Source organism: Gavia stellata, chromosome 7 (genome assembly GCF_030936135.1).
Source record: "Gavia stellata isolate bGavSte3 chromosome 7, bGavSte3.hap2, whole genome shotgun sequence".
In the NCBI taxonomy this organism is placed as follows: domain Eukaryota; kingdom Metazoa; phylum Chordata; class Aves; order Gaviiformes; family Gaviidae; genus Gavia; species Gavia stellata.
This window is the reverse complement of record NC_082600.1, coordinates 29,166,150-29,194,019: the sequence shown is the minus strand read 5'-3', so window position 1 is coordinate 29,194,019 and position 27,870 is coordinate 29,166,150. Positions and strand designations below refer to the sequence as shown.

At 38.2% G+C, this 27,870-nt stretch overlaps 1 protein-coding gene across 1 annotated transcript; it reads left to right on the top strand.

The window, feature by feature from the left end:
* Positions 1 to 209: 209 nt before the first annotated feature.
* On the top strand, positions 210 to 26,591 carry BRMS1L (BRMS1 like transcriptional repressor). Its single transcript, XM_059819598.1, has 10 exons — positions 210 to 362; positions 8,216 to 8,306; positions 11,402 to 11,529; positions 14,295 to 14,374; positions 17,097 to 17,193; positions 17,592 to 17,675; positions 19,867 to 19,931; positions 21,352 to 21,391; positions 22,266 to 22,392; positions 25,142 to 26,591. The coding sequence occupies exons 1-10, from the start codon at positions 227 to 229 to the stop codon at positions 25,263 to 25,265; spliced, it is 972 nt and encodes a 323-aa protein (XP_059675581.1). The 5' UTR covers positions 210 to 226; the 3' UTR covers positions 25,266 to 26,591.
* The last annotated feature ends 1,279 nt before the right edge of the window (positions 26,592 to 27,870 follow it).

The window sequence follows — 27,870 nt, the reverse complement described above, 5'->3', positions numbered from 1 at the left end:
GAACGGCGCCTCCCTCTTCCCCCGCGCCGCTCTCGGCAGACGACAATTCCCAGAATGCCCCGCGCGAGGGCTAGTGTACCCTGCTGGCGGGGCTCGGCCAATGGGAGGGCGCGGAGGGCGCCGTGCGGGGTAGGCTGCGCAGGCGGGGAGGGGCGGAGCGGAGGGGCCAGCAGCAGAAGCAGAGCGGCGGCGGGAAGGGCTGTCCCAGGGGGCAGCGGCGGCGACGATGCCGGTCCATTCTCGGGAGAAGAAGGAGAACAACCACGATGAGATGGAGGTGGACTACGGGGAGAACGAGGGCAGCAGCTCGGAGGAGGAGGAGACTGAGAGCTCGTCCGTGTCCGAGGAGGGGGACAGCTCAGGTACCGCGGCCCACCGCAGGGCAGCGCCTCTGAGGGGCGCGCCGTGGCGGTTCCTTCAGCGCCCGGCGCGCTGCCCTGGGGGAGAGACCGGTTCTGCCCCCCCGGCTCCGGTGGCTGCCGGTGCCCACCCCCGCCGTGACCCCGCCCCCCCGCCGCTCCGGCCTTGCCCAGCCCAGTCTGTGCTCCGGCCCTGGCCCCGGGGCTTCTCTTCGGGCCGCCGGCCGGGGGGGGAGGGACGTGAGGGGGCGCACGGGCACGGAAGCCCCACCTCGCCCCGAGCCGTCGGCTCCGGAGCTGGCTGGCACCTGGGCTTGGCGGGCCGGGCCGCTCCGTGTAGGTGCTGTGGGTTGTGCCCTGCTGGGCTTGAGTACATGGCCCAAGATGGGGGTTCTCGCTAAGGTCCGCACTTAAAGGCTTGGCGTACATACATACATACATACATACATGCAGGCATACGTTATGTGTGTATCTATGCATACGTATGTATTTCCCCGTATGCAAAATCGTGAATTTCAATTAGTTGTTTTGAGGCCTGGCTTTGAGGGGGCATTAGAAGCCCTGTCAGTACCATTGGCCTCTTTTGCAAAGCATTTCAACTTCTGCTCTGTTGAAGGTCCCTTCCCTTTTCCATAGCTTCCTCTGGACTGTAGATTTTGAATTATATTAGTAGGTGAAATCCAGCTTTAAAAGGATTGCTTTTTCTATGTGCAATTTCCACTGTGTTAGAAGGAGGTTATTATCTGTTCAAACTTCCCTTGTAATTACAAGGGGTAAATTATAAAATGGTCACTTACTGGGAAACATACTGATCATCAGATGCATACACTGCTGCTTTGGAATCAGTAGGGCTCCGTGAGAAAGTAAGCTCCATAAGCAGGATCTTTGTCACTAGAAGGGCTAGCTGAAAAACAGTACCTGTATTCAGTGCTAGCTGTGGTCCTGACGTGTGTTTCCGGCAGTTTAAGTGATTTAGAGTGGTCTGCTGGGATCCTGTCCCGTGCCTGTACTAGCACATTGACTTGTGGCATGAGTGCTGGGTTTGCCACAGTGGAAGGAGTGTGACACTATGAACTAGACAAATTAGGCAGCTGTGAAATTATATTTTTACATATGTTGGCTTGTGATTGATTTATCTGTGTGTGTTAAACTCCTCAATGTACAGTTAATTCTTCATTTTTGCTGTTAAAAGATCTGGGAGATCTTGAATCTTAAGTCCTGTGGCTTTTGTATTCACACTGACTGATGCAGTTCAGGGAAAGCCCTGCTATGGTGGTTCCATGTGGACTTGTGGAGATTGCCCTTGTCTGGGCTGTGCATGGGCTAGCAAGGTGCTGGAGCCCCACAGGTGTGGTGCAGAGACAGCCAAGCTGACTCTGCAGAAGTAGAGTGAAGACTCTAGTGCTGGGAAAGTGTAGCTGCTATAGGGGGAGAGAGTATAGTCACTCCCTTAGATCTTGATCTGAGTTAATACTCACTCTGCACCACAGTGCATCCCCCAGTAGAGGCCTTGGTTAATCCACAAATCCAGGTAATCTGTCCATGGTTTATACAGAGCTTTCCGTGTTTTTTTTTTTTTTTTCCTTTTTCCCCTTCTTCTCCCCCATCCCCCATGCCTTTGAGCTGGCAAGTATTGCTGTTTGAACCCCATTTTACCAGTTAGGCTGCTGGTCCATGGCTGTCCACCTGGATTGAATTGCTGGCTGACACTGTCCTGCCTCTCATCCTTACCCATGCTTCCTGGTACACTGTGCATTCCTGTCCCCTTTCTTGCACTGTCTTCAATGCTTGTTGGGCCTTTGTATGCTAAGCTGTCAGAAAAATAACCCATTAAAAGGTAGCTAGTGAAAACGTCTCAGTGAAGAGTCTGATACGTGAATGGGAGGCACTGGGGACTATGTAAACCAGTGCTTAGATAGACTGCAGCTCAATAGCAGCAGAAGTCATAAATTGCAACGTTATGAGAATATGTAAACACGTCGAACTTAAATCAGTTAACTGGATACGTACATGTTTTTGTGAATTTGGGACTAATGATTTGCACAGGTTTAGACAAGAGGTCTCCTGGAGCAGGGAATTCTTTAGTTCTGGGCTGTTCCCTCATCTGAGGGAAGATCTTCCTTCTCCTGTCTAAAGCAGTGCTACACAGGAGATCTCTTCAATCAGTGAACTGTGGACCACGCCCAGGTATGGGCTTTAAAGAGTCAGCAAAATTATTATAAACATAGTGATTTTATTTGTGTCTGTATTAGCAACTGATTTGGTAAAATAAGAATAGAGAATAAGTAGTTCTGAGTAGATAGTACTGAGGCCCCTACACCTCCAAGGTACTTAGGGTTTATTTCCAATTATGTAGCCTGAACTGTTTGGTTGGAAGCTGCCTGGAGGACAAGTCATTGTTTCGAACCCTTGAGTTCTCCATAGATGTTGGAACGCATTTGACAAGTACCTGGCATGAAGCTTTGGGTTTAACTTGATAGGAAATGAACTTGGTTTGTGTTCACCAAAACTGCTGCAAGCTGACCCAGCGCCTGATAAGCTGGACCAGTCATGGGACTGGCTTCAAAGCTATGCTGTACTGAAACTTGAATGTGCGCACAGCTTTTATAAACAGTAGGGCTGTTATAGGTGGAGAGTTCATTGATACAATTACAGATCTGCTACTGAGGAAGGCCGTTCAGTCTTTCTTTACCCCTGTTCTCTCAAAGTGATTCCACAAGGCCAGAAAAATGTGCTTAAACTGTTTTGGGTTGTTTTGATGAAACCTAAACTGGTGGTCATGCCAGAAAAAAGGTGAACTTGAATGAGGGTAACAGGTCATGCAGCTGGAGGTAATCATGTTTTAAGCTGGAAAAGCATATCTGATTATGTCCATGTTTACACAGCAACCTGCTCCGTTCCTTTCAGATGTGACTTACAAAAGCATACTTCACTTCTTTTATTATCAGAATGGTACATGGACTAAAAAGGGAATACTGTATTTTGGATAAGAAATTCATGGAGATGGCTTTTCAAGAAATTCTGATGTATGAAGTTTGTTAAATGTTTAAGGGGAAAACTGAGTGTAAAGGAGGAATATACAAGCTTATTGGGCAGTAGGTGGGTGAGACACAGAGTTGTGAATGACTCCTTGATGAGGTCCAGGAGCAGCACTGCAACAATAACTACTACTTACTTAGCCCATCTTAGCCTTCCAGTTTGTATTATAGCTAGATGCCGTCTGGGAATGCCCTTTCTTCATCTGTTATTCTAGATAATCTGTATGTCTAAAAAAAATGTAATTTTCTGTGTGAGAAAGGGAGCTTGGTATAACAGATGTAAACTTAACTCTTTTTCTCCTCCAGCTCCCTGGCTCTGGTGAAGAGAGAATTATCTGATTGACAGCTGGCTGAATATGAGCCAGCAGTGTGCCCAGGTGGCCAAGAAGGCCAACAGCATCCTGGCCTGTATCAGAAATAGTGGGGCCAGCAGGAGTAGGGAGGTGATCGTGCCCCTGTACTCAGTGCTGGTGAGGCCACACCTCGAATACTGTGTTCAGTTTTGGGCCCCTCCCTACAAGAAGGACATTGAGGTGCTGGAGCGTGTCCAGAGAAGGGCGAAGAAGCTGGTGAGGGGTCTGGAGCACAAGTCTTATGAGGAGCAGCTGAGGGAACTAGAGTTGTTCAGTCTGGAGAAGAGGAGGCTGAGGGGAGACCTCATCGCTCTCTGCAACTACCTGAAAGGGGGTTGCAGAGAGGTGGGTGTTGGTCTCTTCTCCCAAGTGACGAGTGACAGGACAAGAGGAAATGGCCTCAAGTTGTGCCAGGGGAGGTTCAGGCTGGGTATTAGGAAAAATTTCTTTACTGAGAGAGCAGTGAAGCACTGGAACAGGCTGCCCAGGGAAGTGGTGGAGTCACCCTCACTGGAGGTGTTCAAGGAACGTGTGGACGTGGTATTGTGGGACATGGTTTAGTGGGCATGGTGGTGTTGGGTTGATGGTTGGACTTGATGATTTTACAGGTCGTTTCCAACCGTAGTGATTCTGTGATCTCTGTTAGTTCCAGCTTTGAAGTTTGCTCTTTTTCAAAACTTCCTTTGCTCCCATTTGTAGTTGTGCTAATTGATATTTTTAAAGAAAACTGTGAAGTTTACATGTCCTCAAAGACACTTTGGTTGATTTTTATTGAAGGCAAATAATTCTTCTGTTGTGCCCTTGTCTTGATTTTTTCTGGGATTAGGGGGGAGGAAGGAGGAATTGTGTTTTAAGTGAATGTAGCCTGTGAATGTGTTTTTAAAACAATAAAAGAAGCTCTCCAGATAATTTCTATTGCATTCCACAGAGAAATGCTTTTAAGGGAACACTTAAAAAGCAATGATCACAAGAAATGACATGCTTGTCTCAGTGTCTTGACAAATACGAACATACTCCGTGGAAGCATATTGCTCCTACAGACATAAGATGATTAGCACCGCAAGAAATAAGTCTTAATTAAAATTAGTAATAATAAAAAAAGATTTTGAAGGACAGGATTTTTTTTTTGTTAAATTTGTCATTTGCTTTACTTGCATTCAGCCTTTTTTTTTTTTCCAGTAGATGCCTGAGAATACAAAAGGTGCGATTAGGAGAAGCATAACTTGCCCTTAAGAGCTAGCACTGTCTCTGTCCTGTTCCTTTCGATGCTATGTATTTAGTATAGGGGTTTTTATTGACCAGGATATAGACTAGCATATTAGGGATGAATAAAAAAGCCACAAGTTATGCTCAGCATCCCAGTTGAGAATTTGGCCATTTTTTAGAGCACTTTATATAGGCCACAGCTTATTAAAAAAAGCTACTTTAGGTGCTGTTACATTTTAAGTACTATGGGGTTTTTTGTCTTTAGACTAGGCTGCCCTAGTTACTGAGTTGGACTGCTTGAATGTGGTAGGAAAAGAATGACTGTGATTTTGAAAGTGTTTAAAAATACCCTAAATACTTTGTGCAGTATGAAGCTTTATGGGAAATCTGAAGTGTTGAGACAGGATGGGCCTATTAGCAAGTGTTTTAATATGAAATGAGGAATTTTTCACCTCCAGTGATGTAAATTTTCAACTGGAAGGCCATGAGATTTGATCCTAAAATCTCTTACTTTTTCAGTACTGCCTATTCCCCAATCTGTATGTTGTTTAAGGCCATGGGGAAGAAGTTCCATAACTGGGGAATTAAAGATATTTAAGGACTCTGAAAATCTTCATCGTTTTATGAATCTTACTGGAGGCAGAATAAAGGTGAAACAATTTAAGAGTGACTTAGCGTGTGAATTGCCTTTCAGTATGAATGATAGGTAGAATGTAGACTTCTAGGCAGAAAGTCAAAGTCTTTTAAGTGTATACATAGCTGAGGGGAGATTGGAGAGAGCTATGTGTTATTTCAGTATCTACAAGAGAGTCAGTTATGCCCTCAGATACCAATGCATTATAGTTTCCTTGCAATGCAAGTTTAAAATGTAAGATGCAGTCCCCTTCCCCTCCAACAGTGGGTGTTGCAGTGATCCTCAGCCAAGCTTACAGTTCTAATCTGTTTTCTTTGATTTGTAGTCCCTAAACATACACAAACAAAATCCATGTTAATTTAAGGAAAAGCTTCTGAATGAATTCCTTACTAAAACATACTTAGAACCAAAAGCATAGCTGAACACATCTGAAACACGTATTTGAGCTTGAGAATAAAGTGGGAGAACTATTGGGATCCCAGTGCTTGTTCCTGTCTGCCTTCATGGGGAGGTGCCTTAAAATTTTAAAGAAACTTTGTTTTTATAATACATAAATGCTTTCAACAACTTTTTGAGTAATATGACTGCCACGTTCCTTAAATCTGACCAAGGTGAAAATTGCCCTATCAATTTTGCCTTAAGTATTACATCGGACAGCCAAATAAAACTTTGCTCTTTAATCTGATTTTCAGCCTTATTCTGGGATTCAGGATCTGCCTTACTGTTGAGAACAATATTTTAATATAAAATAGTATCTCTTAACAGCCTGATAGTCTCTTTCCCCACCCTCCCTAGCGTGCTAAGCATTCAATGTATTTTTTTGAAGTTCTGTCTTCAAATTTTCTCACTCTGCTTTCAAATACTTCAGGTTATATCATGTTTTAAAACTTCGCACACGCTGTCTTTTTTGCTTGTACTAACTGTAATGTGACAAACTGCAGTAGGTCTTTGATTTGGACTTGTAGATACCATTGTAATACAGATTAATACTGCTCCACTGCCTGTTAATTTTCATATCCAGGCAGAAAGGGCTAGAGCAGTTTTTAGTCTTAAAAAGCTTGTGATGATTTCAGGAAGAAGCTATGTGCAGAAAGCTTTATACGGTGAGAGGTCTGAGTGGAAGATCTGAGTTAATCAGATCCTCCAAAATAGCTATATCGGTCCTTTCACCTCATCATATTTGCAAATTGCCATACTCTTTTGCAAAACAGTGAGGATGAAGACTTGCATGCTGCTTTCTGTAGTTGGTGTAGGGGACAGCATAAAGCAGTTAAACGTGTCTGTTGGGAAAATGTGAGTGAGGAAGAAGCAAAAGGCTCAGAGTTGTTTATAGTCTGGAAGAGTGAGCCCAGGCTGTCTCTGCTTGGTTCAGGATCCTACTTTGCCTTTCTGTCAGGAGTTAGGATTTTTCTTGACAGGGTAACTGCATAGGTGGATATGGCCTCCTGAGGACAGCCCCCTCTCTCAAACACCTGGCCTGTTTGCACCAGTTCAGCCCCAGTTCCTGACTGCATGGCCATGCCTGCTTCTGCATGTCTCCTCCTACTGGTTGATAATTGGTCAGTTGTACCATAACTGTAGAGAGCTAATTTCTGGAGCTACTGCTGCTATAAAGTAGTTTCAGGACATCTGTAACTTCTGAATATGGCTTAACAAAGCATTTTTTTCCTCTGGGAAGGCTGGGAAAGAGTAAAGAATTTTCTACCTTAGTTTTTCTGTTTTCTAGTCTGGGAAAAGGCAGAGGAGGTAACAACTGAGGTTTAGTAACATCAGATGTCTCTATGGCCAGTGGCAAAATTTTTGGCCAAAAAGTGGGTATTTATTATACTTTACAGTTCTGTTCACTAGGTAAATTAAGAAAAAATTCAGGAATATAAATTAAAACAAAGACTGTGGAAAGAGTTTAATAATACTCTTGAACATAAAAGCTTATAAAATCAAGTTTCTGCAAAATTCTGGACTTCGCAGGTTAAGAAGTGTTTTGTTAGAAATGTAGTAATTTTAAATGGTCATTAAGATGAACTACAGATATTTCTACATTAATATTTCCGCTTCAAAGAACTCTCCCAATTGAACAGGATGAAACCTGTTTTCAAAACTAAGTGTTACTTTTCTTTTTAAAGGATATTAATAAAACAAAGCCTTGAATTTTATATGACAGATGTAGCACTGGACTGTGCTTGCTTTCCAGGGATGGCCTTTGTTCATACTAACTCAGGATACACTTGAATTTTCAGTGGTGGCTAATAACTCCTCATGCTTAATGGTGCCTTTCATCTGGTGTGATATACAATGTTTAGTTTTTCTGTTTTGTGCATTCTTAGGTACAGTTTGTATTATCAGTTATGAAATTTAACCTTTTGAAGTCTTACAGTGATGCTGTTTCCTGTTTTGAGGAAGAAAAATTGCTGTTTATGGGGTTTCTTCTAGAATTAGATCTAAGTTTCTTACTTTGTAGTTTATATGGCAAATGATTTCTCTTATTCTGCTATAAGATAATAATATAATGGATAATCTATTCATGGCTAAAATTCAGGCTTGCTTCAAACTCACTAGAAACAAATATCCAGTTTATTTGGTATACATTACATTGTTCAAAATAAATTACCTTTTTTTTATTCTTAGAAATGGATGATGAGGACTGTGAAAGAAGAAGAATGGAGTGTTTAGATGAAATGTCCAATCTCGAAAAGCAATTTACAGACCTTAAAGATCAGTAAGTATTTTAATGTTCTAAGTGCCTCATTTGAGGATCTATTCCATGAGACTATTGTGTGCAGCTGGTGTTTCTTGTCTTTTGTATATGTGGATGCTACTTTTGAAGAAGAATAAGGATTGGGAGTTCTGAAATTATTTGCAGGCAGTTGCTCCAGAATACTTTATGTATGTATTTATTTATTTATTTTCTGTTTTGCTGTAAGAATGGTCTTGAAGTGTTGTTGCTGTGAGCTGGTGTGGGTCTATTGTATCAAAATCCTTAGCAGAACCAAGGAATTGTGATTTAGGGAAATTTGTGATTTTATTTATTTATTTACCTAAGATCTTCTGCATCCTTTTATACATGTGGGACAGACCCAAGCACTGTCTTTGCTAAGTAAGAAATTGGAGGTTTTTTGCAGGGTATCACAGCAGTTTTTATAGTTGGTATCAATGAAAGTTTCTTGTGGTTACTGCAAACCAGATGCCAATACCAAAAAAAAAAAAAAGAAAATACTGTTAGCTTTCAGTCTGTAGTTTGCCATAATATCTACATCAGTAGTAAAGGCCTAGCAAGTAGAAAAGACAAAATTAATAGCCACAGTTATTCAAAAGTGAATTTCATTTGTGTTAGAGCCAGTCTTTTGTATGTATTCTAAGTTGGCTTTTTTTTTCACGTGGGCCCAGACAAGCTAGATGCATCTGTTCCAATTTAAATTGGTGGTAATTTGGCAACTAACTTAATCAGGTACCTGACAAGTGAAACTTTGAGGACACCTTGTCTATTCTTGGGCATATATTTTAATTGAATATCTGGTCAGTTGTCATTACATTTCAGATGCATGTTTATATTGTGAGATAGTTCTTTCAACTACAGAACTGAGACAACTTGCTTTGCCTAACAGGACACTGTGAGGTCTATCTAATAGGGTCTGGAAAGAATTGCCCAACAACCAATTTCTTGCTGCAGTGTCTAGAGAAGACTGTTCTGCTGTTCTTCTTTGGGCTGAGCATGAAGCAACCTGGGAAATGGTGCTAGCTGATGAGTACTGGAGCCAGTCTGTACTGACTGGTTTGACATTTGGAAAACTGCCAGCTTTTGAGTTCAGTTCTACTCTTCCATCTGTTGGACAGCTTGGATGACTGAAAACAGTTTGTGGAAACAAACCTTTAAGGAGTGAATATGAAGGAGGGTGGTCTTGGGAGGAAGCAAACAAGTATTTCAGGGGGTTTAGGGATTGTGAATGGTGTTTGGGAGGTGGTAAGGCTGTGGTATATGAGGAGGAAAGCATTGTGTGGACACTGGTTAGTTGAGAGATTGGGGTGTTTGTACGGGCTGGAAGAACTGTGATGGTGGGAATACTGGGAAAGGAGCATTAGAATGGCGGAAGGAGGATTATAGGGAGGAGCAGCCATGAGCAGGGAGGTGATAAAGTTGGGAAAGAAGAAAAAGATGCATAAAAGATGCTACAAACCAGTAGCAGAGGTAATGAAGTGATTCCATCTGCCACCTCTTTCTTTTTGGGGAAACTGAATTTGGATGTTATGAGATAAGTAGGATTTACAGTGGTTGATAGCAGTTTTCCATTTGGGGCAAATCACTGTTTGAAAGTACTGGATAAACAGTTTTAGTCCATTAACTGTTGCATGGTACCAAGTGCTAGCAGCACCCAGTCCATAACTGCTTGCTCTGGTGTAGCTGGAACTTGGTGCTGTGTAATCAAATGTTAGTGACCCACCCAGTCATGTGCGCTGTGCACCCGTGCTTATGTTCTAGCTAAGTAGTTCTGCTGTAGCTCTATGTTAAGCTGTGCTAGCATGCTCATCAAGGATTGAGCCCAGCAAATTGGTTTTTGATCAGCTGCAGGCTATGTCAGTTGACTGCAGGACAGATTGTGTGTATCATACCCTAACAGTTTTCAGGTAAGAAGGAGGGGAGTGATCACTGACTATTGCTAGGGTAGGTATACATGCTTGAACTATGGAGTTGTCATCAAAGTAAAATGATGAGCAGGCTGGTGGCAGATGAACAGGAAGTATTTCTCAAGGAGGTCTTGATGTATCAGTATACATGAACTTTCTCCTGTTTAATTCATTACTTAACCTATGCACTTTAAACAAGTAAAAAAGCAGCGTCCCTGTCCCAAAGACATCTGTTATATCTGTGTAAACAGATATAACAAAGATAAGTTTATCTGTGTTAACAGGTAACATCTGATGTGTTCTTAACATGTACAACAGAGTTTGTACATGTTTGCCTTCATTCTACAGCTTTTGATTGTGGGGTGCAAGGTAAAAAATGAGAACAGGAAAAGCTGGTTATATTGATGACTCTATCATTGAACACTATATTTAAGTTATCAGTTACAAAGAGTGGAGCTTTATTGTGATTGAAATTATATTAAATTCTTCAAAATGCAAGTAGATTTCTTCATTGTCTGCCAGTAAAAATCAGCTTTTTTAGAGGGAATGCATTTTAGTTAAAATAAAAATATTTTAAATACATTTCCTTTTGTCAGGAATGGAAGATGTCAGTTACAAATTATCCTGTGATATTTGTGATAGTATGTAATATGTGGATTTTCACAGGAGATGAATGGAGGGTTGCTTCAATAAGAACCTGCCTCTTTTTCCTTGATTTATGGTAGGGTGGGAGCAGATACATGAACACGAAAGTGAATGGGCCTTTCTATCCACAAAATGTCTGTCTTTCTCTCCCATGATGTAAGCCATATTGTTCTTATGTATTGTAGCACCCTTTCCTGTCCTCTTCCATGTTGATTCACTTACTCCATCTTAATCCTATTAACAGCTGTGTGATTTTTTTTTTTTCCTTCTGCTTCCTTAGAGATGGAGATACATTTCATTTTATCTTTACTTTCTACACTTCTGATTGTCTGCGTATGTTTCCCAGAAAGGCTTAATAGACATGAGGAATATTGTTCAAAAAGAAAATATGTATTGGAAAATTCAAATGGTAAAAAATCTTAACTTTGCTTCAGTGGGTGTTCCATAACATTAACAAAGAGATGCAGATAGTTCTTTTAAAAATATTTATTCTAACTTGTGTTTGCTTTTAAATAAAATATATTTTTTTATTTCTATTATTTTAAGACTTTACAAAGAAAGATTAAGCCAAGTGGATGCAAAGCTACAAGAGGTCATAGCCGGAAAAGCACCTGAATATCTAGAACCATTGGCAGCGCTACAAGAAAATATGCAAATCCGAACCAAGGTGGCAGGTAGGCATGTAAAATGAGTATCGCCGTTTCAACAGTATATACTTCCTATGTGTTTTAAGATCAATCTTTATTCTTTAGAATTGTTAAATGTATGTGTTTTAAAGTTAGAAATACTGTGGCATAGTTTTAAATGTAAAATATTTTTCAAGTCAAAACGAATAGGTTGTTTACTTCTTGGCACAAGTTGCCTGATAACATCACACTAAAAATACTTCTTTTTTATGTTTCATTTAATAGGTGTCTGTGTAGTAAGCACAAAATTACTGAATTAAAAACAGTAAAAACTTTTATTAGTTAGAAGATTTAGGATCAAGTGTGCACACTGGTCACTGTTGAAATGAAGAGATATGTAGGTGCTATCTCATAAAGTGCTTGCCAGATCATCTTGGATGATCATGTTTTTCCTGCTCTCCTACTTTGTGTCTCTTCTACTCCTCTGCTCCCATCCTCCTGTTCCACCTGGGGAAGGAGGAAAACTCTTGTCCTTAGCAGCTTTTGTCTAAGCTGCATTTTAGTTATTAAAACTAATGTTTAGATAGGCTTTTATGCTCACAGAAGAAGCACGCAAGAACTTTCGTCTTCTTCCGGGATATAACCATATAGTCATATGGAACGGTGGTGTTATAGGAAGACAAAGTTCTGTACTTCCCTGTTATAAGTTCTTTTCATGTTATAGCTCAACTCCTGTAGGAGTAATTCAGCTGTCTAAGGGTTACCTAACACAGGCTGTCAGACAGCCAAAGGGCAGACAGTTGTGATCTCTCTAGCCAGAGAAGCTATGCCAGTGTCTTTTCAAAGAAAACCAGCAGAAGCACAGTGCAGGCAAACTGGAAAATGGCAAGCCTGCTTATACTTTTTTCATAATACTGGTGCTACTTCAGTGCTACTCAGTATGTCTTCACTGGTACTTTTGACTTCAGAATATGAAGAGAATGTGAAATCTTGTGGTCTATTGCACTTCTCTCCTTCCAGGTCTTCTCCATAATGCTTTTCCTCAGCTGGTGACCCGGAATTTCTGGGTTTTAAGCTCTTAACCCAAATTTACTTTACTAGTCCTAAGTAGCCCACTCGGGCTTCGCAGAAGGCTCGCAGGTGAACTTGCGGAAGGTTTGATATAAAAGCAACCTTAATCCAGGGTTTTGATTTTCAGTTTTAAATGTGGCTGTCTGCCAGTGCTTTCATGTAGGTGGGTATGGATAGGCAGAATATTACAGATTCCCCTGATTTGTCTTCAGCAGCACTGAAGATCCATGTTCCAGTGTAAAAAGAGCCCAGGGTAAAAACAACAAAGTTTCCTTGAAGTTGAGACTAGAAATCAGGGTTGTTGGTTTGGTTTTTTTTCCTTCTGTCCTCAACTGAATGGGATTGATAAAATTATTCCAGAGAAAGCAAGAAACTGCAGAGGAGGCTTATTTGCTCTTACTGTTTGAGAGCCTTGACAGAAGTGGGTAGTAGCAGGACTTGAGCTCTAGCGGGTAACCCCTAAGGACCTACTTCTGCCTGAGAGAGTGGAGAAAGGGGTGGGAAAAAAAAAAAGCTAAAGTATGTTTAGCTAAACTATGGATATAATTGCATCTGTGGTAGAAAAGCAACTTGTGTTCCCCTGCTCTCTAAGGCACTGAGCACTATTCACACAAAATGTGGATCTTGACTATTTCAGCAAGTCAGGAATACAACTGTTTCTTCTAGAAGTATTCATACCTATACTGCTTGATTTCAAGCAAATAAGCAGTGATTATCAATTGGTACACCTAGATATGCCAGTCAGCCATAAATACTTAAAAAAAAAAAAAAAAAAGCCAGCATAACATACTGATGTAAGAAAAAAAAAAAATGTTGAATTCTATATCAAAAATGACTTCACAGCTGAAAGATGATTGACATAATACTTTGCAGTCTGTTTTTCAGAGGAATTGCCAGTAACAGTATTGTTCCTCTTGTACTGTATTAATTTATAGTCAGCTGAATTCTAAGGGAAGTTGGTTTTGGGAGTTCTTCAGTTGCTACACAGTACCAGTGTGCGTACAAACTTAACTCCTCAAGGTGGTAATCTGGAATGATTTAAATATTTTGTGTTGAATGCATTGAATATATTAAATCAAGTTCTATCTATACTTGCCAGATATTACATTTCAGATACCTTTCAGATTTTTTCAGTTGTCTGTTTAGTAGAAACATTTTCAGAATTGTATAAGAAATGCCTCTAATACTCCGAAGCAGTATCCTTTGTATCGCAAGGTGGCTATTTCTAAGAATGGAACAGTCTTGTTAATTGATGTGATTTGTTAAGGTCATGCATTACAAAGTAAGCCTTATTCCAAATATTTATTTGTAAAAGCTTGTTCTTTCATTCAGTTTTCTAGCTATTTTAAAACCCCAAAACATTATTTAAAACTCTAATTATAAAATAGAAGAGGCCATTTAGTGCTTCATGGATTTGAAAACTGAGGATATCTGGGATAATTTGATCAGAAGTATGAAATAGACCTATTTTGTAAAGTTAGCATGACTGCTAGTGTAATTTGTTGACTGATAGGGGAAAAAGTTAAAATAGAGTTTATTTTCCCTCAGATCTTCAGAATTAAGGGATTACTTGTTCTTATTTTTACTCTGTAAAGCAGCCTGCCACTGTAAGTGCCTAATATAATATATCTGTATTGTCCAGTATGTACATGTTTTGGGACTTGCAGGCAGTCTTAAAAGAGAATTCTGAAATCAGATATTCGCTAAAGAAAGTAATATTGCTGTAATTTGTCTGATTACAGGTATCTATAGAGAACTTTGTCTGGAATCTGTGAAGAACAAGTATGAATGTGAAATTCAAGCCTCTCGACAGCACTGTGAGGTTGTGCCAGCTATTTTACTCGATAGCTAATCTCATCTAACTTTACTGTGTGTCATGCTTTCCAAGTTCAGTGCATGTTTTTATTATTGCTGTTGTTTGCTATTTGAATGCAATTGCCTTGAGATATTTAAGCCCACGTAAGAGGTTATTCAAAGCATATAAAAATTAGCTTTATATAAGTTTGACTTTGCATATAAGTGTAGCTAAGGTTTCTTATTTTTCATTAACAGGTTCTTATTAATAGATTTCCACATGATTTTTTTTACCTTTGTTATAAAAAGATTGCCAAGAACAGTAGCTAAAATATCTGACATAATTTTAGCAAAAAGCACCTTACATTTTAATGACAACAACAACAATAATAATAATAATAATGATGATGTCTTTTTAAGATGCCTTGGACAGGTAGTGATAGAGTTGCCATTTTAAAAGCAGTTACAGGAAAAATATATTTCTCTCCTTGAACATAAACATTCCTGTTTAAGCATCTAAATACTGGATACCGTAGTAGAAATACTCAAGTACATGTATGTCCAATGCTGTAACATAGCAGCTTAGATCTTGAAGCTTGCATAATAGTACTCCTCAGCCCCCTGTTGCAGTTGCTTAAAGGTGTTTTGTTCTGAGTGGTTCACCATATTCCTGAAGTCCATGGCTCCTACTATACCAATAAAGCAAGAATGTGCATGCGTACTTTTCAAAAAATTTCCATTTTCTTGATGCCTTGGGAAAGAACAAGGTATAATGAAGGACTACTCATTACTAACTGTTTTTGCTCCTGTGAATGCTCTGAGGTTGGACAGAATCCTGTAAGACTTGCAGGGTTTTTCATCTATGATTGACTGATTTGCTTTGGCTATGTATTATTTCTCTTTAAGGTGGTCCTTGTCCCTTGTTTTACTATTGTGTTTCATGGTAGAAACATGTTTCTACCATGAAACCTTCAGAATTCAAATATTCACCATCCAATAAGGGCCTCTTGGGCATGAAAGCTCTTTAAAGTCAGCAGTGCTGCTTGTAGAATCACCGTTCCAGTGGAATATAACCATTCAGCGTGATTGCCTCTGATGCCTGTAACAGCTTTTCACACTTTATTTGTCACCAAGTGCTTGAAGCAAAACAGATGTCTAAACACAAACACTATTTCATTTTAAAATGGAATTTTAAAATGGTCTCAGAACAGATAACACTCATTTGGCATTTCAAGTATATGTAAGAGGCTTCTGCCTTTTCAATTCCCCTGGGAAATTTTTTTTATAATTAGGGGTTGAAAAATATATGAAAGGAGATCTTTGGAATTTAAATACTTTGTAACTTGAAGGGAATGGTAAACATGACAGCCATTTAGTAGAACAGGGTTCTTTGTTTTCATCTATTCCTCAACTGATTTGCTTCACTCTAACATACTAGCTTGAACATTGGTAAAGGTAAGTTTCTGTTAGTATGCTGTGCTATGGGCAGGAGCAGTTAAGGTGCAGACATTTGCTGACTGGGCTCTAGGGACTGCAGCTTCTGGCAGAGAAATAGTAGCAAATAGCTAGGTGCAGTGACTTGTGCTGCTTAAGCTGTTTTTTCAGTGAGTAAGTCCAAGCCCTCTGTTTTGCAGGGTTGTTAAAGATGTTGCTCAGTGAAAATGAGCTTTAAAATGTAACAATCAGCTGTATTTCCTATTTGTGTTTTAAGAAATATGCAAGCTTATGAAAGAACAGTAAATTTATTTCCTTGAGGCTCAGCACTCAGCTTAATTCCAAGTTACTGGTTTAGAGAGTTTAGTGTTTCTCGATGCTGCCTTTAAAAGGGTAACTGATCTAGCTAGATACTGTGTAATTTTGGTATCAGTCCTATGTGGTGACTATAATTGAGAGCAGTTTACTACAGAGTTGATTTTTCTCATTCTGAAACACTTAAAGATGGAAGAGAGTGTAGACTGCGCAAAATGCTGTAGAAAGTTCACATCAGAGTGTGTTTTTGTTTGTCTTTGTGTATAAAAAGTGCTGATGATATACCTAACATTGAAGGCATTATGTTAATCTATTTGGATCAGAAATTGCCTTTTAAAAGGACGAACTAGCTAACTTTTCCAAAGCAGTGCTTTAAAAGTGTTTCTCACAGCTTTAAGGTGAACAATTTTGCTTTCAGAACTATCTAGATTATTTTACGTGCTCAATAAATTCTTTCTGCTGTGGGAAGGTATTTTTCAGATCTGTGAAAATAGACAATTATAAATACTGCGGTAATAGATGATAATTCTCTGTAAATGACTGCAGGTTTATTAATATTGGAGGCAGCTTAATAAAAAGCTTTCCATGAAAACATTAGCTTTTCTGATTTGTCATGAAAGATGGCATAGAGGTCACTACTTTACAGTTATTCATTGTGAATAAATCTTTGCTATCCAAAAGGAAAATACTGTTTTTATGTCAAAATACTAACAGTTATTCTGGAGATCTAGCTGCATGCTTTTATATACCTAGTTATTCTTGGTACTGATATTTGATAACTATATTTACACTTATGCCAAGTGAGCGTGCTGTCTTTAAGGAGCTAGGATCTCATGCTAAGAAAGTGGATAGAGGGAAATGTCATATGCTTTATGGCTTCTGAAAAATTTTCACCTAAAGCTACTTTTACCTTCCTTCCACTGAGGCTTTAAACTGTTGTCATATATATTTAGATGGTAGAAATTAGTCAGGTAAAAATGTGTAATTTCTTGCATTTTTAGAGTGAAAAGCTTCTGTTGTATGATACTGTACAAAGTGAACTAGAAGAGAAGATTAGAAGACTTGAAGAAGACAGACATAGCATTGACATTACCTCAGGTGGATGGAAATTCAAAGTTCTTGGGGTGTTTTTCTTGTTTGTTTGTTTGGTGTTGCTTTTTTTTTTTGTTAAATCTTCTGGTAACTACTGATTAGTTGACTGTGCACATGGTATGTCTGGTGAGTTTCAGGTTATCCAGCAGAATGCTATTCAGCTGTAGACTTTGGGCGGGGGGGTTGAATTTAAGCTTAAAACAAACTTTGGTCAGCATCTCTTGTGTATTCTGAGAATATGAATCTGTGACTACATAATCATGTAACGCGTTCATTCCGTTCAGAAACAGCATCTCACCAGAAAATGTGTTATTTTTCATTTTTGGACAATGTTTTCTGCTGTAAAAAGAGCTAAGCATGTATATGTTTCTGATTCATAGCATGTTCTTATTATGTCTTTTCAGAATTATGGAATGATGAGCTACAGTCCAGGAAGAAAAGGAAGGATCCATTTAGTCCAGATAAGAAGAAACCTGTTGTTGTATCAGATATCCTTTTACTGAAATCATTGTTCTTTCTAGTAGCGTTTACCGTTTTATAGCTAGTCTTATTACATATGTCATTAATAACAAGTTGATGTGATAATGCATTCTCAAAACTGATTTTTGCTTGGCAGATGTTATTCTAATTCAGATTAGAGAGATCATGTTGACATGTCCCATTATGAAAATTGAAATTAAGATTCTGTTATCTAACTACTAGTTTCATATAGAGAGTATTTCTAAAAGTTGATTTTTCTAACTCTTCAAAAAATAGTGCTACAAGGCAAAAGCAGAAAAAAGTTAGGTATTATATTTGCAAAATGTAACTTGACTTGTGTAACTTCTCCTGTATAGCTTTGCTTCTCATACTGGCACATCTTTACCTCAATTTATTACTTCTTAACAATTCTATAGACTTTAGAACTCTCTTTGATTAAAAGTTTAAAATTCCAGAAATTGAGACGGTTGCAGGGGAGATGTTTGTGGGTTCCTGTAGAGTGAGTATAGTATTTAAGAATTTTGCATTGATGACTTTTTCATAGCTGTTGACAAGCATGCAGTGCAGCTGGAACTTTTTAAGGTATAACACCTAAGAGGTGGTATTATCTTTTTCTAGAGAGAGAAGGAGATGCCTCTGCAAACTGAGTGTTCTCTCCACTCTTACCCCCAGCCTAACATTTTTATAGCATAGAGATGTGATGGCTTAGAAGTTGCCAGAATCATGGAGACAACCTAAAAGAGACCAACTTCTAAGTATTGATGTTATATGGTATAAAGGCCATTTTTTTATTGCTAAGCTGCTAGAAAAAAAATCATGCTGCTTTCACAAGGTTTTGTAAAATTAGGTGGGAAGGAAGAAGTTTCTGAAAAACCTGTCATCATTGGGACACCCTCCTTCAGGATGGTTCATTTACTGGAACACATCCCAGATGGATGATTTGTCCTAATAATGACTGTCCTTCCATTAGGGTATGTCATAAATTCTGTTTAGTAGAGATGTATTTTAATTAGTGCTTAAAAGCCAAGTGGTAACAATCAATGAAGATACAAGTGGCTTCATTTGTTTCTTAACTCCTTTTAGCAATTTCAGTGCCAGGTTGTGTGAAAGTGTATTTTCTTTAGCTCTCAGTCATCCTTGTCTTCCGGATGTCCATATAAATAGCATCAGATTCTGTGAATTATGAGCTACCTTGTCATTTTAGAATACACTCCAAACAGAAAATACTGACATAGTATTAAGTCCAAAACCCCAGCAATTTCGGGCAATTCATAAGGCTGAAAATCCTTCCAGTTGTGAAGTAAATTAATTTGCTCTTTTTGCTTATGATTTTAAAATAGTTGAGAACTTGTTAGTTTGTACAGATCTGTGTAAAGCAAATACCTAGAAATTTTACATGGCTTTTGATTTGTAATTCTGTGCTATTTAGAGGAAAACAAATTTGAAAATGGCTAAAGATTCTTAAAATTTCAAATGGAATGTAAGTTAAAGCTCTCATATCCCATTTTAGGAGATTTAGTTTTTAAACATTCATAGCAGCTTTTTCTAAACTTGTTTTTCAGAGATGAAATGGGGACAAACAAAATAAAAACTGAAGACTGTTGTAATGGTATAGCTGTACTATATGGAGTTTTGTTTTGAAGTTCATGTATTGTTCTAATACACAATTTTTACTTTAGAGTTGATAGTCCAAGGAAGGGGCTTTGCCTTTCTACTTCCTGTTTTTTGGATATTTGATATTCAGAGATGTGGTGCTGTCTACACTTTTCTCTCAAAGAAATATGATGCAGAATACTGTAAAAATAATGATTTTATTAAAGCTAATACTAGTATAGATGCTGATTTGCAGTGGTATATTGAAATTGCAGTGAATTTTAATTGTATTTTGTAGTATTGCAAATAGAATGTTTTTTGGAACCTTTAAGGATGGAATGGTTTTATCACAATTGTTTATATTATCCTCATGTTGAACTCCAGTAGTCTGAATATCTACATACTATTACTTATCTCTTGAAATAATTCTTAAAGTGTGCCTCTAGGTTGCATGATTCAAAGACGCATTTATTTTTGCTGAGCTTTCACTTCATGTAGGTATTCTTTGTGTGAAAAATTGGCAGAACAGAGCTATTAATATCTTCCTATGAACATTACAGTATTTTTATTATTGCTGTTCAAAAGAGTTTTCCCTAACTTTTCCACGCCCCTATATAGTTTATATGTTACAAGACCTTGATATACTTGAAGACTGGACAACAATAAGGAAGGTAAGATGAAAGGATGAATGTCAGTGGCTGTGGGTTTTGTTTGGGTTCTTGTCTAGTCCTTTTGCCTCTTAAAAATATGTAAATGTGTTTCTTACATGATCAAAACTCTAAATAGGTTTTTATTTCTTCAATAGTCAGGTAATCATTCCAGTTCAAGCTATGTTATTGCTACTTTTTCTGATTCTACCCAAATCATGCAGAGGAATCCAATGAAGTGGTGGAAGAGGTTATCTCTAAAATAGATAGTCTGTAATTTTCCATGATAAATTGAGCCTAAAGCCTGTGTCAAGAGGATCTGCTTTCTCATAGTCTAGCATAATTGTGTAGAAACTATGATAGGTTATTGTTTTAAATTAAGATTTTTTTAATATATGTCATATGGTATGTTTTCACATAGTAAATAGTTTATTTTATGAAGATTTCTATGCTTTGACCTCTCCTTACCTTTCTTTTTTAATAAAGTAAACCACTGTGTTTTTCTCAGATTATAGGAGAATCAGGGTTTACAGGAAGAGGTATTTGTTTGACCGATGGATGTATTTGAAAAAACAAATCCGCCTTTTAAGTACAGAGTGCCTTTTTCAGATCTTTGTCACATTGTTGAAGTAACTTGCTGTAACGAAATGCTATCCTTGCCTTGCACCTGCAGTCAGAAAATTTTCCCTAGTACTCTAGTGCTTCCCAGCTTATGGAAATCTGAACTAAAAAACTTGGCTCAAATGGCTTTGAGTCAGTTTCTATCCTGCTTTATACTTGTACATATTTCCTAAACAAGAAGTAAAGTGTGATGCCTATGTGAAAACTTGTCTGTCATTTCTCTTCCTATCGCATCAGAGGAACAGACACAAAATAGCTTTCCCTCAGTTTCTTTCCTGTAGTGTAACATGGTTTTAAACAATAGGAACAAACCTGGAATCTACTGGGGGTTTTGCCTTTTCTGGAAATAATTTTAAAAAACAAAAAGCAAGCAAGCAACCAACCCCAAAAAGCTCTTAGAGGGTTTTTTTAAACCTACTTTTAATACTAAAATTTGTGAGCTTATGAGTATAACGTATAAATCAAAATAGTAGGTTGTTCATAAAGCATTTTGTTTTTCAGAATGAGTTAATGTCATGATATGTTTTCTTGACCAAATTACATAACAGCAATTTTGAGGGTTTAATTTAGAAAACCTCCTGAGTTATTTGAAATCAAAACTTACTAAAGAAGGTGATTTTTTTTTCACCCTTAAAATGCTGTTTTATTTAGTTACCGAGTCACCGTTGAACACGCTTTTATTTTAGATTTGTTCTGATTGTGGTTTTGCATATAAAAGCAAGTATCCTGAGCTACACTGCATGTAACTTCACAATTAAAGCTGGCAGTTAAGAAAAAAAGACTATGCTTGGTGACTAACTTCCATTTTCTTTTGTGTTTCAAGGCAATGGCTACACTGGGGCCACACAGGGTAAAGCCAGAACGTAAGTAAACATTGCCTGGTTTCACAAGACAGAACTTGCTGTGTGCAATGATGCAAACTGCATCTAGGCAGATCTTATTTATTTTAGCCCTGGTATAGTGATGAAGGATGGGGTGAGGTAGCTGGAAGGTGTAGCTTTTGTCTTTTCCCCTCTTTCAGGTGCTGATAATTGTAGCTCAATTGCTGATGAGTGTGTTGACACCTGAATTCTAGAAAATTAGCAACAAAAATTTGGACTTCTAAAAGTGGGTTACACCAATTAATATTAGCAAGCTATGCCAGTGTTTACACAAGATGAGGCAGGAAACTGAGAGTATCTGAACCTTAGGGGTGCATTCTAAAGGATGCTCACATTCACTGCAAGCTACAACCCTGAAAAAGTAGAGCTATGGTAAAGGAGTGGTAATGACATTTGGCACTGAGGTGAGAAGTGCATTACTGCTAGGTAGAATCAAATACTTGGAGGTGAGTAAGGAGGAAAAAGAAGAGAAGGCAAGCAGATGGTGTATTTCTTTAGCAATATATTACTACTTGCATGTTGTGGTGATGTCCTGATGAAGAGGTTTCAGGTTCTGCCATTTGAAGTGTTCTCTATTGCATTACTCGATTTGTGAAAATTCGTATCACAGATATGAAGCTTGTGGGGAAGATAGCTGCTATCTGCAAATGGAAATATAACTTTTAATTTACCTGACTGGAAATAAAAAGGTATCTTGCCTCCAATTTTCTTACATTTTTGCAGTTACTAAGAGAGAGGCTACTTTTGATAATGGAAAAAATGTGTATTCTGTGTAAATAACTTGATGAAAGTGTATTTAAACATCTAACTGACTTCTGCCAAGTCAATATTAAATGACTTTTATTGATCATTTTAGCACCTGTCAAATTAGAAAAGCATCTACATAGTGCTAGATCTGAAGAGGGAAGGCTCTATTATGATGGAGAGTGGTATGGACGTGGACAGACGATATGCATTGATAAGAAAGATGAATGTCCTACAAGGTAAAAATTACTCATTTATGCAGTGCTGTACATTTGTGTTAAGCAATAGATAGGATGATGGCATTGAAGAATAAGGCTTATTTGGAAATACTGCCAACTCAGTAACATTTGTTAGTTCACCTTGAAAGACAGGCATTATCAAAGACAGTTGAGCCCTGGACTTCTGAGAGAGGCTAGTAAAGGTTGGACTTCACTGTAGGTAATGAGAAGTTTGTCAGGTCAGGATCTCACTAACAATTTAAGCTCTTACTAGTTTCTGAATAGTCTTTGAATAAGTTTGGTTTTTTTTTAGTATCTTGGGATTTTGTTGCTTTGAGAATTTAATCTGTTGGCCCACCCAAAAATACTTAATTATGGAAAACCACTTTATACCATTAAAGATAAGCTTTGTTTTCAGTTGATTAATGCTCTGAAAGAAAAGAGTTGGACCTTTTTTTACGGTATTTCCTTCTCTTAGCAAAGGTTCTACCTAGGAATGGCCAGGCTCAAAGGGTTGTGGTAAATGGAGTTAAATCCAGTTGGCGGCTTGTCACAAGTGGTGTTCTCCAGGGCTCAGTATTGGGGCCAGTTTTGTTTAATATCTTTATCAATCATCTGGATGAGGGGATCAAGTGCACCCTCAGTAAGTTTGCAGGCGACACCAAGTTGGGCAGGTGTGTTGATCTGCTTGAGGGTAGGAAGGGTTTTCAGAGGTACTTGGACAGTCTGGATCGATGGGCTGAGGCCAATTGCATGAGATTTAACAAGGCCAAGTGCTGACTCCTACGCTTGGGTCACACCACCACCATACAATGCTACAGGCTTGGGGATGAGTGGCTGGAAAGCTGCCTGGAGGAAAAGGACCTGGGGGTGTTGATCGGCAGCCGGCTGACTATAAGCCAGCAGTGTGCCCAGATGGCCAAGAAAGCCAATGGCATCCTGGCCTATATCAGAAACAGCGTTGGCCAGCAGGAGTAGGGAAGTGATTGTACCTTTGTACTCAGCCCTGGTGAAGCCGCACCTCGAATCCTGTGTTCGGTTTTGGGCCCCTCACTACAAGGAGGACATTGAGGTGCTGGAGCGTGTCCAGAGAAGGGCGACGAAGCTGGTGAGGGATCTGGAGCACAAGCCTTATGAAGAGCGGCTGAGGGAACCGGGGTTGTTCAGCCTGGAGAAAAGGAGGCTCAGGGGAGACCTTATTGATCTCTAGAACTACCTGAAAGGAGGCTGTAGCAAGGTGGGTGTCAGCCTCTTTTCCCAAGTAACAAGTGATAGGACAAGAGGAAATGGCCTCAAGTTGTGCCAGGGGAGGTTTAGAGTTGATGTTAGGAAAAATGTCTTCACTGAAAGGGTTAGCAAGCATTAGAACAGGCTGCCCAGGGAAGCGGTTGAGTTAGCATCCCTGGAGGTATTTAAAAGATGTGTGGATGAGGCACTTAGGGACATGGCTTAGTGGTGGATGTAGCAGTGTGTTAGGTTAAGAGTTGGACTTGATAATCTTAAAGGTCTTTTCCAACCTAAACCATTCTATGATTCTAAATATTACAGTGCAAATTTGTTTGAATGTTTAAGATATCTAAATGTATTTTGTCTGTATGGATAATATTTGTAAATTCTAAAATGTGGGTATATTTAAAACCATACTTAAAATTAAATGTGTATCTTACCTTTTACTGAACGGGGCAAATCAATCTAAGTGAAGTGTTGATTAAATATGCACAGCTACCCAGGAAAATTAACTTTAACTTCTTATAGCAGTAGTTTACTGTAAAACTGGCTGTTTCTTTTCTTCCCTGTGTATGGTGAAGGGGAACGGATTTTGGTGATTTTGGTATTTGTTCTGGACTGAAACAGGAAGGTATTTTAGTAAACTATATATTCTTTCTGAAATTAAAAAAAATCTATATTAGTTTAGCAGAACATAGCAGTTATACTGGGCCAAAAAAAGATCTTAGTATCCAGTGTCTGACAAAAGCCAAAAGCTGATGCTTAACAGGGCAAGCATACAGTGGAACTTTCCCAGCCTTTCAAGATTTCAGCAACTTTTAAGGCTGAAGATTTTCCTGGAGCGAGTTTTGTCACAGTCAGTATGTGATAGATCTTTCTTCCATTAACTGTTTTAATCTCTGGTTTTGAGCTTTTTTTGTCATCAATTCTACTTGCAATTTTGTTTTCCCTAGGGGGTATGGGGAGGGGGTTGTGTTCACTATTTGTATTAAGGTTTACCACAAGGAGCATGAAAGCAGGGTTCATGTAAGAATGATTCAGTAAATCAGGCTTTGACTTTACTTCTAATGGTCTTGGTATAATAACTAACAGTTGAATACTTTTTCTGCTTTAAATCTTGGGCTTCAATCTGTTTAACTTTTTTCAGAATACTTTGTATTCAAAGTAATTTCTGGGTATGTTTTCCAACAGATCTGTTTTTTACCATGAGTAGTCTATTGTTGTTTTCTACGGGTGACTATTTTCTTTTAAACAATTAAAATATTTGTACGTGTTGAGGGTTTTCTCATAGGAGGAGAAAATAGATAGATGGCTGAAAAATTAACTACCTTCACTAAAGACACATGCAGTTACCAAAGAATTCTGTTAAAACTATCCTTCCGATGGAGCTAGTATCTTTTGGGCCTAGCATTTACAACTAACGCATATTTTCATTTACTGTACAGAAATACAGCTGCAGTTTTGAGGTTATTTATTAGCTTATAAGGTTCCTAAATTTTTCTTGTTTTTCTTCTCCTGGCCCTTCTTCCCTCATTTTCTTTAGTGCCATAATTACAACAATTAACCATGATGAAGTTTGGTTTAAAAGACCGGATGGAAGCAAGTCCAAGCTGTATATTTCTCAGCTACAGAAAGGAAAATATTCAATAAAGCATAACCACAACTGACCATTGCTAACCAGATATGAAACAGTGGTATTGCCATGCTTGATGTGCCATGGGGTGAAAGTTGTATTTAATAGTGTTTTGTATTCCTTATACATTTACAGCAGTTTCTGATGTGTATTTGTTGTGCTGTATGTAAACTTCATATGGGTGGCCTTCAGAAACCTGAGTGTTAAATCATGTTGACAGACATTTTGCCTCTAAATTGGGTCCAGTGTCTAAGATATGAAGTATGCTCTTGAAGTATAATGGCTCAGAACTTCTCATATTTGTAAAATTAAAAAAAAATCAAAAGAAAATAAAAAAGTATTTTTTTTTCCATTGGTGACCAGTTGGTGTGATAAAAATGATAACCATAATTACCAGCAACTCACTTTGTTTTCAGTGAACATGTCATGCTTCTCTTGTGGATGTAAATTTAACCTGTTCAGCTGTTGCTTTTGAATAGCTTGTAAGATGCATAAGCATTCTTTTACCCAAAGTGAACCGATTTATTAAAATTATTGCCCTTGACAGCTCTGCTAGTACTGACTGTGTTATATTTTGTAAGGTTTACTATATAGCTTGTAATGAGAAAAAGCCAATATTTTGAGCTATGTTTTCTGAGGAGCACTTTTCTAGTTTAGGACCCTATTCTATAGTAAACAAATTGTTGGTGATTTTTTTTTTCTTCTTCCCCAGATTGCCAGCAAAATTTATGCACAAAGTAGACAGTGTTGCTCCAACCTGTGTTATATGTAGCCCACAAAGAACAACTGCGGGGATGGTTATGTAAATACTGTTGCATGCTCTGCTTGTTTGGTCCACAGTTGTATAAAATACTATGAATCTTTTTTTCAAAAGGAAAATATTTCCCCAGAAATCATATGTCTGGGAAAATTTACACTGACTTTTTCACCAAACACTATTTTCCAAATTTCTGTACCCTACTTAAACTTATTGTACACCAGAATTATTTCATGCAGCTTAGAAATCTGAATTTCCTTTAAATCTTACTGTTTAAGCCACGGAGAAAAGTCCTAAAACCTTGATGTTAACTGTGATGTGCTTGGAGCATCTAGAATGATAGATGGGATTGCTGAAGAATTATTAATGCATTGGTTATGTGCACTTTAATCTCCACTTATGATGATTCTTCTTGGAGAAAGAAAGCATCCATTTGCTTTAAATGATCACAGCAAATAAGTATTTTTATTGTAACATATAAATGTTTTATTCCTATATTAATTGTCTCTTCTAGTGCAGGGTGGTAACTACTTTCCAAATGCCAAATCAGTTTCTGCTGAGTGATGCTTTTCTACAATTGTATGACATTATTACTCAAATGTACATAAAGTATCAATTAATATGTTGGCTTTTAACAATATGAACTGTATGTATACAGTTGTTTGATAAACTTTTTGTAATAAAATATTTGTATTTTTTAACTTAGTATATAAATAAATGATCTGTGGTAGTAGACATCTTTTATGTTGTTTTGTTCTTCGGTTTTGTAGTCTTGTTGGAATTGGTGATATACCAAATGCTAAAGGGAAATCTATTTAAGATTTCAGGAGACCTAAATCTTTTTAAAGACCTTTAACGTGCAGGTTTTTTCTTTTGAATTTTGAGAGTTTGTATGTATAGATTTATTTTGTTTGGTTTTACAATTTTTTCTTTATTTTATGGAAGCACTATTCTGTGCTGTTTATAAATCAAATGTAAGCACTCTTATGAACTTCTTAGCTATTGATGTGCTTGAAATCATTTGTATTTAGGGCATGCTGGGCACCCTAAACTGTTTCCATGGTTCACCTCTTTCCTCTCCTGTATTCTGCACTGCTCTAGCTGCAATTAATTATTTCTAAAGTTGTTTCTAATCTGATCTCCTAGGGTGCAGAACTTTGCTTTGTACAGCCGTGCAGTTTGGACTCACACTTGGTGAGTGTGGCTTCTTTATTCAGAAAAAACATCGTTCATATCAGTATGACAAGTAGTAAACATAGCAGTATGGATTAGTGATCAAACAACTGGGATCTACTTGTTCTGTTACTGGAAGTCCAAGAAACTGAGCTACGGCTTTCCTTTTTACGTGTAATCACTTCTGTGTATGCAATTGGAAAGGTATGAGGTTGGTCTTTTTTTATGATTGGTTAATTGTTTCATGCCTAGACAAATAATATTTTGTACCTGATATATTTCTTTTTAATATTTGAAAAGATAATGGTTTGCTCGCTCTATCATAAAATGTAAGAGGTGTCTTCAACAGATTTTAGTCCTTTGAAGTACGGATGCTGTTAGCCTGTTGTCCATCTGTTTTATCTTTTACACTGCTTCAGTAAAGCTTTTCAAGCCTTGGTAGCGTTGTTTTAACCTACAAATAGGATTAAGATCTGTAAAGTGCTGAAGGAAAAAAGATGATGTATAAAGCTGATCTGTTCCTCTTTCCCATAATGAAGTATCTGATGTATTTAGTTGAAATGCAATTGATTTAACCTGACAACGCTTAATGCACAAGTCTCATGTGAAATTTAGCTTAGGTATCTTTATAACAAGCAGCTCTTTAACTGCCCAGATACACTTGGATTTTGGCACTTTGTTGCACTGTGTTTGTTTTAAAACTATAAAA

Coding starts and splice junctions, on each gene's coding strand:
- BRMS1L (XM_059819598.1), top strand. CDS start 227: ATGCCGGTCCATTCTCGGGAGAAGAAGGAGAACAACCACGATGAGATG. Junction 17,194..17,591: donor TAGCATTGACATTACCTCAG/GTGGATGGAAAT, acceptor ATGTCTTTTCAG/AATTATGGAATGATGAGCTA. Junction 21,392..22,265: donor ACACAGGGTAAAGCCAGAAC/GTAAGTAAACAT, acceptor TGATCATTTTAG/CACCTGTCAAATTAGAAAAG.